General features: G+C 41.4%; 2 protein-coding genes across 6 annotated transcripts in view; both read left to right on the top strand.

The window, feature by feature from the left end:
* The window catches only part of RNF144B (ring finger protein 144B), a 103,115-nt gene that overhangs the window by 73,337 nt on the left and 16,226 nt on the right, over positions 1-13,552 (top strand). The window lies entirely within an intron of this gene.
* On the top strand, positions 1,842-9,278 carry LOC120242684 (60S ribosomal protein L32-like). The gene is made up of 2 exons (XM_039248589.1): positions 1,842-1,877; positions 8,558-9,278. The coding sequence occupies exons 1-2, from the start codon at positions 1,842-1,844 to the stop codon at positions 9,026-9,028; spliced, it is 507 nt and encodes a 168-aa protein (XP_039104520.1). The 3' UTR covers positions 9,029-9,278.

Raw genomic sequence — 13,552 nt, 5'->3', positions numbered from 1 at the left:
GGCTCTTGTTGGTTTTAAAGACCTGTTATGCTCTCTGTTTCTATGAGCGCTGCTATATCCAAGAAGACTCTTTGACTTTCCAGGGCCTATCCTTTCAGAGAGTGTTTTTTGAATGGTATCCCCTGGTCTCTCTTGTTGGGACCTTGGTTATTTTATTTTCCTATTCATAGTGATATTTGGGACTCTCCACCTTGTGTACTCTAGCTTGTTTCTTGAGGTAGCCCTTCCCACGTAACTTGAGCTTCAGCCATGCCCTTCTTTAGCATGTGTTGTCCAATTCTGACTTCTAGAAAGATTGGCCAGTCACAGGCGGGACCCGGGGACCCGGAGCACAGTGAAGCGAGGCTTTAAGCAACGTTCTTGTCAGAGCAGGTGTGAACAGGACAGGCACACACCGGGCAGTCCTGATTTAAGGACTCTTACCTGGAGAAAGTCAAAGAAGTTAGGTTGCATTTTCAGTCTTCTGAAATGATGAGATCTGCCAGTCTCACTAGTCTTACTCAGTAACCAGGGCTCAGCCCATTTATGGTATTCCCTTGGTCTGTACGCACCTCTTTTCTCTCATGCCACTGACCCCCTTGCCTGCCTGCAGCCCCGTCTGTCAGTGGTAGGCCCTGTTCCTCTCTGTTCACATTTTAAAAAATTTATTTCTGAGAGAGAGAGAGACAGCGTGAGCGGGGGAGGGGCAGAGAGAGAGGGAGACACAGAATCTGAAGCAGCCTCCAGGCTCTGAGCTGTCAGCACAGAGCCCAGCATGGGGCTCGAACTCACAAACCATGAGATCATGACCAGAGCCGAGGTCGGACGCTTAACCAACTGAGCCACCTAAGTGCCCCTCATTGTTCATATTTTACAGACTACTTACTAGCTAAAGTGTCCTTTTGTAATTCATGAGACAAATTCTAATAGTACTAGGAGTTAAAACTTTCTGTGAATTGACTCTCACTGATGAATATAAGCATATTTCAAAAATAGTGGCAGAGCGCATGGGTGGCTCAGTCGGTTAAGTGTCTGACTTCAGCTCAGGTCACGATCTCAGGTTTGTGGGTTCGAGCCCCGTGTTGGGCTCTGTGCTGACAGCTCAGAGCCTTGAGCCTGCTTCAGATTCTGTGTCTCCCTCTCTCTCTGCTCCTCCCTCACATGCTCTCTCTCTCTCTCTCTCAATCTCTTTCTCTCTCAAACTTAAATAAACATTAAAAAATTAAAAAAAAAATAGTGGCTAAGAGCCTCTCTGGGAACACAGGCCCTACAGCTTCCCAGCTGTGTGAACTTGGACAAGATACTTAATTTGTGTACCTTGATTTCCTTGGCTGCAAAATGCAGATAATGTTGGTTCCCCTCTCGTGTCATTGGGATGAGGATTAAAGGAAATAAAACATGTAAAGCACTTCCTTGAGTACTTCCTTTGTCAAAATATCAACAGTCGTTGATAATAAAAATACTAATGATTTAAGTGGAGCACCTTTCACACTGAAGCATCGGCAGCGTTCTCCTCTTAATCTCAAAATGGTATAATCTTCACATTCTCTAGGAAATATCCCTGTATTGAAATAGAGAATAAGATTATGTTGTTAGTGGGATTAGAAAATTTGAAGTTAATTGGCCACATCGTGTGTGTGTGTGTGTGTGTGTGTGTGTGTGTGTACACACATACAGTCCTGAATTTGGACAAATTGATGACACATACGTGCCATGATAGTATCATACACACACAGTATTTCACTGCCCTAAAATTCGTCTAGGCTCCAAATACTCCTCTCTTCCCACTAACTCCAGGCTACCACTGATCTTTTTACTGTGTCCATAGTTTTGCCTTTCTGGAATGTCCTATAGTTAGAATCATGCAATATGCAGCCTTCTCAGATTGGCATCTTTCAGTGAGTAGTACACACGTAAGTGCTACATCCGTTTTATAGTAGGAAGAGCCTTGCTACATGGACAACACTGCAGGACTCTCACTCTTCCCCGGATAGCTTGGATAGTTGTCCTCACACTTTACTTTGTGACTGGGACTTTTTGATGTTCTTGTAGTGTTCAGCCCTACTTCTGATTGGCTAATTTATTCATCATACGTGTTAATATATTCAGTCTAGTTACAGTCATGTTGGGGAGGCCTCAGAGCCAGTCTAATAGGTAGTTTTGCATATCTTTGCTTTGATGCATTGTAAATTGATCAGATAGTTTTTACTCATACATGGAATTTATTGTTTCTCACAAGTTCCAGCTAGATCTCCTGCTACACAGCCCATGAGTGGATAATGGATTTTATTATTCCTACTTAGTAGATGAAGAAAGTGAAGATTGGGAGCGGCTGAGACTTGACCTAGCATCACATATGCTGTGTCTAAGCTTCCTCATCTATAAGTTGCATTTTAATTCCGTAACTTTTTATTAGGGTAACATGTATATATAAAACATAAAACTTAGCATTTCATCCACTTTAGGTGTACAGTTCAGTGGCATTAGGAACACACACAGAGTTGTGTAATCATCACTACCATCTGTTTATTACCCCAAGCAGAGACTGTGACCATTAAATAATAACTTCCCATTTCCCTTCACCCCCACCCCCACCCCCTGGCCCTTGCCAACTTGTACTCTGCTTGCTGTTCTGTAAATTTGCCTACTGTAGATTTTTCATTTCAGTGGAATTCTACAATTTTTCCTTTTGTGTCTGGCTTGTTTCACTTAGTATAAGTTTTGAAGGTTCAAAACATTGTGGCGTGTATCAGAACTTCATTTCTTTTTTATGGCTGAATAATATTCCACTGTATGTATATCACACATTTTGTTTATCCATTCATCTGTTGAAGGACACTTGGATTGTTTTTACCTTTTGCCTCTTGTGAATAATGCTGAGTGAACATTGGGATACAAGTATCTTTTTGTGTCCTCACTTTCAGTTCTTAGGGTTATATACCTAGGAGTGGAATTGCTTGGTCATATGCTAAATTCTGTGTTTGGTGTTTGGGGAACTGCCCAAACTCTGTCACTTAAATATAAATTTAACGAGACATTTTTACTATCATAAAGTATGGAACTACAGTTACATTTGGAAGTATGTTAAATCTGGTAATCACTTGGTTCAACTCCCTTGTTTTATAAGAAAGGAAAGCAAAGTCCAGACACATTTTGATCTGAGGTGATTTGCAAAGGCGATTTATAATTAATTTATTTATTAAAAATTTTTTAGTGTCTATTTATTTTTGAGAGAGACAGAGTACAAGTGAGGGAGGGGCAGAGAGAGAGAGGGAGGTACAGAATCCGAAGCAGGCTCCAGGCTCTGAGTCGTCAGCACAGAGCCCAACGCAGGGCTTGAACCCACAAACCATGAGATCATGACCTGGGTCAAAGTTCAGATGCTCAAATGACTGAGCCACCCAAGTGCCCCTTTTATTTATTTATTTTAAAGTTTATTTATTTTGAGAGAGAGAATGAGTGGAGGAGGCGCAGAGAGAGAATCCCAATTAGCCTCCACACTGTTAGCGCAGAGCGTGACATGGGGCTCGAACTCATGAACCATGAGATCATGACTTGAGCCAAAGTCGGACAGATACTTAACCAACTGAGCCACCTAGGTGCCCCTATAATTCTTTATAATCATTTCATGTGCTTCTTTGTTATCCATCCATGATAAGGAATTACTAGAAAAAGGCACTCCAAGTAAGAGTAAGTTTAAATTAATACAGTGTTACAAAATGGAATTTACTTGATTGGGATAATCTTTATCTAAATTGTGTACTTTGTTTTTATTCAATAGACCTCAAACTCAATATTTACCAGCTATGTGACTTTGGGTTCTATGCCACAAAAATATTTTATGTGGAGCTGCTGTTTACAAGGGGCTTTTGGGTTGCTTTAAACACTAATAATGTGAATCAGCTAAATGACTAACTTGTGGAAAGTAAAACTCACTGGCTGGGCTCTCAGAGTTATAGAGATTGTCATTGCTCTGGAGAAAGGTAGAATCAGATCAGCGGCAGCCCTGTGTCTTAGTTATTCATGTTTCCATTAGTTTTGCCCAGTGTTTATTGCCTACCAAGTTCTCAGTTTTTAGTTTGACATCCCGTGTTTTAATTGTCCTCTGCTTTCTGTTACATATATGATTAGCTTGCCTTTTATAGCTTTGTTTGCATCTGAGTGTTTGTGGGGAAAAAAAATATTTTGAATAGGAAGAAGCCTAACTCATCACTGTTTACATAAAGTGGAGAAACGGCATTTGGCATGAAGTGGTTATTCGATGAATCCACTTTCCTTCCATCTGTGACTTTCCGTTGGCCACTACTGTGTTTGTGGCTTTCCCTTTTTGTGTCAGTCTTCCAATATTAACAAAGAAAAGAGAATACTAAGTTTGGCATGTGTTAGTGATCACTGTTGTACTTTCTACTGGTTCTCAAAGCATATGCCTGATGATTAATGCTAGAATTTTGCTGGTCACTCAAGTCTGCTTGGTCAGAGTCTACTTTTCAGAATTTTTTTTTTTTTTTAATTGGGTTAAGATTTTTCCATCTCTAGTCCTTACACACACTTCCTATTTTTTGTGACCTGTTTTTGCTTATTGTAATTCCATGTTGCTTCAAGTCCTTCGTAGGTTGATGTGTCTGTTCGTGGCTATTTGTATTTTCAGAGTGGCTGGAAACTCTTAGAGACGGTGTTGGTGGCTCACTGTTCTCTGTCGGAAAAAGTAAAATAGGAATTTATTTTCCTGTTACCTGTTAATCCTACTGCATTCACTCATGTATTCACTCTCTACGTATCTGTGGACTCAGAATCTGTTGTAGGCCAGGGTCAGTTCCTGATGCTGCTGTGAGCTGCAGCCCCATTTTTCTCCGAAGCCCGTCTGTTCTCAGCATTTTTCACAAGCCTCCTTTCGTTGTGAGTCTCAACATTGAAGATGTGACTCTTTGTGTTTCATCTCGCTCTTTTATTTGTCCGCGGTGAAATGCTCTCAGCTCCTCCTTTATATTTAATCATTTAAGGTTTTATTACACCAGGGCTCTGTGTGTAGTTATTTGGTGTCTGTTAGTGTCTTTTTAAAATTAATTTTTAATGTTTGTTTATTTTTGAGAGACAGCAAGCATGAATGGGGGAGGGGCAGAGAGAGGGAAGCACAGAATCTGAAGCAGCCTCCAGGCTTTGAGCTGTCAGACAGAGCCTAATGCGGGGCTCAAACTCCCAAACTGTGAGATCAATACCTGAGCCAAAGTCAGACGCCCAAGGACTGGGCCACCCAGGCACCCCGGTGTTTGTTTGTTTTGTTTTTTTAGGGCTATATGACACTTCCATGACCTTACTGTTAGTTCAGTTTTATTTTTCAACGGCTCCCATCTCTTACTAGTCATCTTCCTTTCATATTTTCTGATCCTAAGCCCATTCTTCTCATGCACGTGCACGCGCGCACACGCCAGTTCTCCCTCTGAGCCTGCTCTTCTTGTGCTTTGTGGTAAGTGTATGACTAAGTCTAGGGTTTCCTTACAAAGCTACTCTGTGCTTCCAGAGGCTAGCACTTTCTCCTCAGCATTCTGCCTCCTCTCCTTTACCGGCAGCTCTTTCTCGTGGGTCAGTTCTAGGTCTAAAACAGCGCCCTGTCGGCAGCTCAGCTTTCCTCTGAAAAACTAAAGTATCCACAAGAAAAGACATTGATCAGCAGGCAGGGTGTATTTCTACAGGGGCCACGAATGACAGGCACAGTGTGAAGTCCTGCGTCTCCCTGCGTGCACGACCATCCTCACCTTAACAGCTCGGGCTGTTACAGAGAATGTGTCAGTATTGTGTGTCTGTCACCAATGTGCACTTGGTAAATTATTACTGTCATTATCGTTGTTGTGGTTCTTGTTATTTATCACTGCCATCACCCCGTCTTACTTTTGTCCCAGTTTTCTAAACCATCTTCTAGATGGTTTAGAAAAGAAAGCATCTTCTAGAATCCAGATCATACCTTGGACTGAGGGTAAAGCACAAGAATACCACTTTTGTCCTCTTTTCGTCTTAATCCGTATCTTTTTCAGCATGTTTCCATCCACATTGTCCTAGATGCTAAAGCATTGTTGTACGGTGTGCTCTTCCTCGAAGCATGAACCTGTCTTCTCCAAGATCCCTCCAACGAGATCATGACTTGCTGACCGCATTCAAAGTGGCCGCTCTAAAGAGAAAACGTTCCCATGCTGATAGTGGAAATGGAAATCTACTTCACATGATTATGTGTTTACTGGAGAATGGTATTCTAGGAGGAAAAAAGGCCAGATCCCATCGCATACTCACAAACTATGGGTTATGCACACTCCTAGATTATTTGGGTCCTAATATGACAGTGTTAGACTGGATAACCTCAGAAGTTCTTTCCAGGTCTGAAATTGTGTTGCTTCTCCTCAGCAATCTTGACAGAGGGCTGCTGAAGGCCACGTCTATTTGAGTTTATTTACTATGGCAGATGTTAATTCTGATCAGTTTAGTTTAATTGCATTTTAACTATCTACAGAAGATCTTTGTTCTTTGGATATCAGAAAGCAAATTAACTTTGGCATAATTAAAAATGTGGAGGGTCATAAATGTTAAACTAGTTTGATTTATTTCAGCTGATAAATTAGCTCAGCTATATGGTGTTTCCCACAGTAATGTGAAATCATGGGAGATATTTTTCTGGCACAGTTTCACACTGACAGAGAATGAGAGAAACCCCACTCATGTTAGCTAAGAGAGCTTGCAATAGAATAAAGGCCAAGCTCTACATATGTAATGCTGATAGTTTCCAGTTGGGAAACCTGGGATCTTGAGATCAGGTTTCGAAAACTGAAAACAATCGCTGGGGTCAGACATGCTCCTTAGGGCTCATGGCAGTTTTTTTTTCTTCAAATGTTTCTATTTCTCAATAATTGTCAGAATACAGAAGTAGAAATAGCTTTACAGAGCATTTCCTGCCTTGCATAATTTCTATGAACAAGCAATCTTAAGACCAAACAGTCATGAAACTTTCCTTCAGCAATCTGTTTTAATTTTCGTAAGTAAATCCTGGCTCAAGTTTGTAAATTTGTCTGTCTCTGATGTAAGTATGTTATGTTTAATCACTGCTAAATCATGTCCATAGTAAAGTGTTGGAAGCATCCCTCGCCATGATTTACACAGGCCCCTGGGCTCTCTTTTTCTAGATTCCTGAACTTCCTCCCATCTCAGGGCTACACGAAGCTTTCATCACTGCCGATGCACACAAAATTAGCTGAATATGCATTGGTGCATTTTCCTCCAACTTTGGAATGACAGTTTGAATGGGGAAGAAACTAAATCTTGAACTTTTTGGACAAGTGTACATTTTCTTCATCTCCACGATCACAGTGTTTCCTAGGCCAAGAGCCAAGAGTTCTTGAATTCACACTAATAGTAATCAAATGTGTTTTTTAAAATTTTGCATTAACCCTGCACAGCTCCCCTCCCTTCAAGCTCCTCTCAGCTCAATGGGGTGGAGTCAGGCGTGAGGGGGCGAAGCTCTGGTTCATGGACATGACTTGGCTTTCACCTGGGGTCTATCAGTTGGTTCCTCTTTGGTGTGGGTTTAGGACTGCTAATATCTTATGCCTTTAGTGTTTTTTCCCTTAGGAAAAAACTATTTGTGGTCCACTCTGTTACCTGATGGATAGAAAGCAAAATTGTGCTATTAATAACATATTGAAATTCTAATAATTTTTTTAAGTGTTTATTTCTAGAGAGAGAGTGTGTACATGCACACATGTGAGCAGGGAAGGGGCAGAGAGAGAGGGAAAGAGAATCTCAAGCAGGCTCTGCACTGACAGTGCAGAGCCCAATGTGGGGCTCAATCCCACAGACTGTGAGATCATGACCTGAGCTGAAATCAAGAGTTGGACACTTAACCACCTCAGCCACTCAGGTGCCCCTGAAATTCTAATTCTTAAAAAATAAAAATGCATCTTTTAGCCTCTGTAGCTATTTACTTGTAGCTGGTCTTCTAGGAGCTGGGCGGAAGTGCAGTCTGAAGGGGAGGCGCTGTGCTCAGATACCTCTTCAGTGTCCTCTGGCCACACTTGCATATGTGGATCCCTGTTCTGCTGTGGGTTGCTCTTCTCCCTGAGAGTGGATAAGAATCTCTCCTTGTGCAAGAATCTCTCTGAGCAGTTACTTCTATTCTCTGGAAATACCTGAATGTAGGGCTGAGTAATACAGAACCTTGCTGTGTATACTGTCATTATCCTTCACTACCACGTGGAATTGATCTACAGATACCATTTCTTACACTTCTGTTATGTTCTTCATTCATTTATTCAACAAATACTGAGGTTCAGGAAGCTTTCTAGATCAGCGGTTGTCAGCTTGGGATGACTATATCCAACTGCATCCTTACTAGGAAATCCTGACAGTTTCACCTTCAAAATATGCTCCAAATTATCAGTACTTCCACTTCCAACGTATAATCCAGCATGTCATCTTGGATTAGATCACTACACTCTGTTGTCAGTCTGTGCCACCACCAGCTCCTCTCCCTACAGTAGCCAGCAGAATCTAAGAATGGCATTCATATCATGGCTCTCCCCTAATCACCTAATCACAGTGGCGCTCCCCGCTCTTCTTCCGCACTGCCTGCGAGGGTGGTGGCCGTCCCCTATTCGGCAGCATAGCAGCCCTGAGACCTCTGGTAAAGCGCAAGATTGTGACAAAGAGGACCGAGAAGTTCATCCAGCCTGAGTCAGACCAATACATCAAAATCCAGCACAACTGGTGGAAACCCAGAGGCATTGACTACATGGTACACAGAAGATTCAAGGGCCAAATTTTGATGCCCAGCATTGATTATGGGAACAGCAAGAAAACAAAGCACATGCTGCCCAGTGGCTTCCAGAAGCTCCTGGTCCACAATGTCACGGAGCCTGAAGAGCTGTTGGTGGACCCCAAATCTTACCATGCAGAGATTGCTTACATTGTCTCCTTCCAGAACCGCAGAGCCATTGTGCAAAGTGCAGCCCAGCTGGCCATCAGAGTCAACAATCCCAATGCCAAGCTACACAGTGGTGAAAATGAATAGACAGCTATGTGCACGTCATATTTGTATTATACTACAGGGGGGGAAAAAGCCCTTCTCAGCATCCTTAGGCCTTATCGTCATCATCTGTAATCAGGTCCTTGATGACTGTGCCCACATTATGTCCTGTGACGCTCCCCTCTGATCACTTAGCTCCTTGTAAAATTGCCCTGCCTTATTGCATGTGTAAATCTCTTCTTCTGCATAATTTGGATATAAACTGGAAATATTTCAAATCAAAACCATGTGTAGATTGGCTGCTTATTTATGGTTCTAACTTATTGACTTCAAGGTGGTTTTTTTGTTGTTGTTTTTGTTTTTTTTTTAATGTATGCAATACCTTTATGAAAAATATTTAAAGCTTCATTCAAAATATTAAAGAAAACTAAATGGAAAAGAAGAAATTAAATAAGAATACTATGTAAACTTCATGTGACTATCTCAACAGGTACATAAAACCATTTCTTAAATTCAACAATCTGCACATGATAATACCAAAGAAAACAGAAATAATTAAACATTTCTTAAACTTGATAACAAAAATGAATTAACGAATTAGACTTCAAGGTGTTTTTAAAAGACATGCAGCTATAAATAACTCTCAAAAGTGGAAGTAATGTTTGCTCAGTGTCATCTGGTTCTCACAGATGTAACAATCCCAGAGGCTTATCTCTAGCAATTCTAACCAAATTAATAGTTACCCAGTTGAGAGAGCAGAAAGTGTGCATTTGAGCTGAGAGGTCTCTGTCATAAGACAAAAATGAAGAAGGCAGAGGAAAAAAAAATCATTTAGGTATTTGTGATATATTCAGGCCCAGAGGTATCAAAATACCTTTTCTTCTCATTCAAAAATCTCCTTTGTGAATTTCTACAGAAGGCTTATGTGTGCGGTTTGACTGCACGTGATAAATCTAGTCCTTTCTCCATCTCCAGAATGAGAATCTGAGTCACTGCTCCTCTGAATGTTAACTACTTGTTAACTTATTCAGCTCCTTTTGTTAACACAGAAATATAAAGCTGAGGGGACTGTCAGATTTGGATAGATTTGTCTTTTTGCCCCAGAATAGTTATTTACTCTGCTCTTAATGCTTTATCAAGAAGACAAAGGCGTAACTTTTTTGGCAAGTGTCTTTTACATAATAACCAGAACAGTATATGTTTTTATTATTATTATTATTATTATTTGAGAGAGAGAGAGAGTGAGTATGTCAGGGGGGGTGGAGGTAGAGAGAGAGAGAGAGAGAATCCCAGCCACACTCCACGCTCAGTGCAGGGCCTGATACAGGGCTCAATCCCAGGACCCGGGATCATTATCTGAGCCAAAATCAAAAGACACTCAACCAACTGAGCCACCCAGGCGCCCCGCCAGAACAATATTTAAAAGCTGTGGGACAAGCTCAAGTACTTGTATAAAAAATATCTGTGCCCCAAAGCAAATGTTACATAAACACATGGTACTGTATTGCTACTGTGGGTGTCTCCTGTATTGATGGATTTTTCTCCAGCCTTTAATCATGTCAGATTCTACCTAGCAACGCTTTCCTTCTATTTAAATTCTTTAAAAGAATAGCTGGGGGCTCTGTTTGAGAGAAGTAATCGGTTTAAATTAGTAGGTATCTGTTCTATGTTTTTTCCGCATGACCCTTTGTATTTGAAAAGGAAAAAATTTCCATCTGCTGGGTGGTCAGGAATGTACTGACTGCATCCCATGTGACTGGCATGGGGGTTTGCTTAGAAGTATGGTGGGGAGATTCAGAAATATGTGCTTGCTCTACATACACACACTTGCTGTGGTGCTGAGCGAAAGCAACAGCCTGTCCTCCAGGAGAGCCCTCACTGGAGTCGATGATCCCAGACAGAGGTACAAGAAGCAATTAAATAAATAAATTAAATAAACTAGAATATATAGCCAAATAGCAAACACTCTTTATTGTTTTTAATGTTTATTAAAAAATAATAGGGGAAGAGAGACAAAGCACAAGTGGGGGAGGGGCAAAGAGAGACACACACAGAATCCAAAGCAGGCTCCAGGCTCTGAGCTGTCAGCACGGAGCCCGATGCGGGGCTCGAACCCACAGACCGTGAGATCATGACCTGAGCCAAAGTCAGATGCTTAACCGACTGAGCCACCCAGGCGCCCCAGCAAACACTCTTTAGAAGATGTGTGCCCATGGGAGATGCTTCAGATGGAAGTTCCGACCTGTATGCAGGGTGTTCAGGAGGGAGGAGAGGCTGGTCGGCAGATATGGCTGTAAGCACTGTCGCTGTTGTTTCCATTTCTCTTCTCGTGCTGAGTTTCCCACTTGGCCCTGGGTGCCTCACGCTTGACTATGCTGAAGGTGGGTCTACACCTTTATGTTTTTACTCTGAGTTTGGACAATGTTCAGGGATGTGTTGGCAAAAAGATTTTTTGGGGGGTAGGGTGGGCACAGGCTCTGATTTATAGCATTTGCCACTTTCTGTGGTGCAGATGCTTTCACTGGGGCTGATTTCTCAAGTGGCCGCTTCATGTGATGTCACTGAAGGCAGGGATGGGACGAGCTGGAGTGGGTTGTAAGTGGGCAAGATCCCACTTCAGGAGGTGACTACCAGTGTCCCAGCTGAGTGTTTCCTTGAGTACAGAATCTTTACTCCAGTATCTGGAAGGAGACTCTTCTTTCCCTTCTATGCCTTCCTACCTCTGGCTGCCTACAGAGTTGCTGTTATAGGGACTGTTTTCTTGTTTTCATCTCTGCCTATGTGGTGCTTTAGCTCTTTCTAACTTAATTTCTGTGTTTTATCTCGGCGTATACCATCTGCCTTGTACTGTGATCAGGAGGGACCAGTTTTACCTCCTGACTGGAGAGCTCATTAAAAGGGGAAACTTCATTGTGGATACTTGGATAAGAAAAGCATAACATATTTCTGTATTAAAAAAACCTTTCTGTATATCAGACATTCCTTACCTCCACCCCTAAGAGTTGCTCACATTTATTTGTTAATAATTTCATTTATGTTACCTTCTGAGGTGCAATGTCAGTTATCACATTGCTTGTGTTTTTTTACATTTTCTTAATTTGAACATCTCTGGTTATTTTCACACTGAGTTTTCTGAGAAGCAAACCTCTGTTTTCTTTTTTTTTTTTTTTAATGTTTATTTCTTTATTTTGACACAGAGAGAGAGATAGAAAGTGAGCAGGGCAGAGGGAGAGGCAGAGAAAGAATCCCAAGCAGGCTCCACACTGTCAGTGCAGAGCCTGATGTGGGGCTCAAACTCACAAATTGTGAAATCATGACCTGAGCCAAGATCAAGAGTGAGACGTTCAACTGACTGAACCACCCAGGTGCCTGGCAAACCTGTATTTTCATCTCTTTGAGAACCCACAGTCCCTAAAAGGTACCTGAAATTGATAAGTTGTTGAATGACCAATGAGTAATAGACATATCCCTAATTTTCAGACTTATCATCACAAGACATGAAGCCAAAAGAAGTTTGAAATCATTCAAGTTAAAATGAGACTGAGACTTAGTCATGGCAAGGGTTGTATAAATAAGTCAAACATGGGAGAAATCTGTGGGAGAAATGGTCTTAGACACCATTCATAGATGGGACCAAAGAAAGCAGTTTTGATGCCAGAGGAGAAGGAAGGTTTGGGGAAGAAAATAGGCCAGTGCTTTATGGACGAGCAAGTTATAAGAGAATCAGATACAAGATGGATTAAGAAACATTTGCTGGATATGAGTAGGAGAGGGCAATTATAACCTTTAGAAAGCAGTTTATTAATGAGTTGGGAATAAAAACTTTATTTTAGAGACTGAAGGAGGTTAGGAGGGGATAGGAATGAGAATCAGTGAATGTGCATCACTCATCCAAGGACTGAGATGAGCTAAGAAGTGAAATGGATGTTAGGTACAGGGAGACATTACGTAGGGTTCCAGAAAGGGTAACTATTATTCATTTTGAAGTTAGAAAATTTTTTCATTGTCACTCTTATAAGCGACACTTCATAAAGGAGGTTTAATTTTGAAAGTGTGTATTTAAAGTTCCATGTTTTGCTAAGTTGATGTCTTTCTAAGTGTAGAGGCCCATTATTGAGGTAGGTGGAGATCTAGGGTCTAACATAGATCATAAGATACTTTCAACACCAGGACTGGTATTGGATGATTTTAGTGTACTGTGTCCATCTGCTGATGAGAGTACTAGAAGAGAATGGAAAATAGATCTCTTGCAAGGCAATTCAAGATGGTATTAGTAGTGTACATACTGTAAGTCAGTTTGCAGAGGAGTATATCTAACTTTTGGAAAAACCAAGAATGAGTGCTTTAAATCAATAGGTAGTATATCAGGTAGTATCACAATACTGATTCAGGTATTTTACAGCAAGTAAATAAAAAAAGTTGCCCTTCACCCTCCTACACTGTTGGTGGGAATGTAAACTGGTACAGCCCCTCTGGAAAACAGTGTGGAGGTTCCTCAGGAAACTAACAATAGAACTCCCTTATGACCCAGCAATAGCACTGCTAGGAATTTACCCAAGGGATACAGAA

This window comes from Hyaena hyaena, unplaced genomic scaffold, assembly GCF_003009895.1.
Source record: "Hyaena hyaena isolate Hyena2069 unplaced genomic scaffold, ASM300989v1 scaffold_313, whole genome shotgun sequence".
Lineage (NCBI taxonomy): Eukaryota > Metazoa > Chordata > Mammalia > Carnivora > Hyaenidae > Hyaena > Hyaena hyaena.
This window is presented reverse-complemented; position numbering and strand designations above follow the sequence as displayed.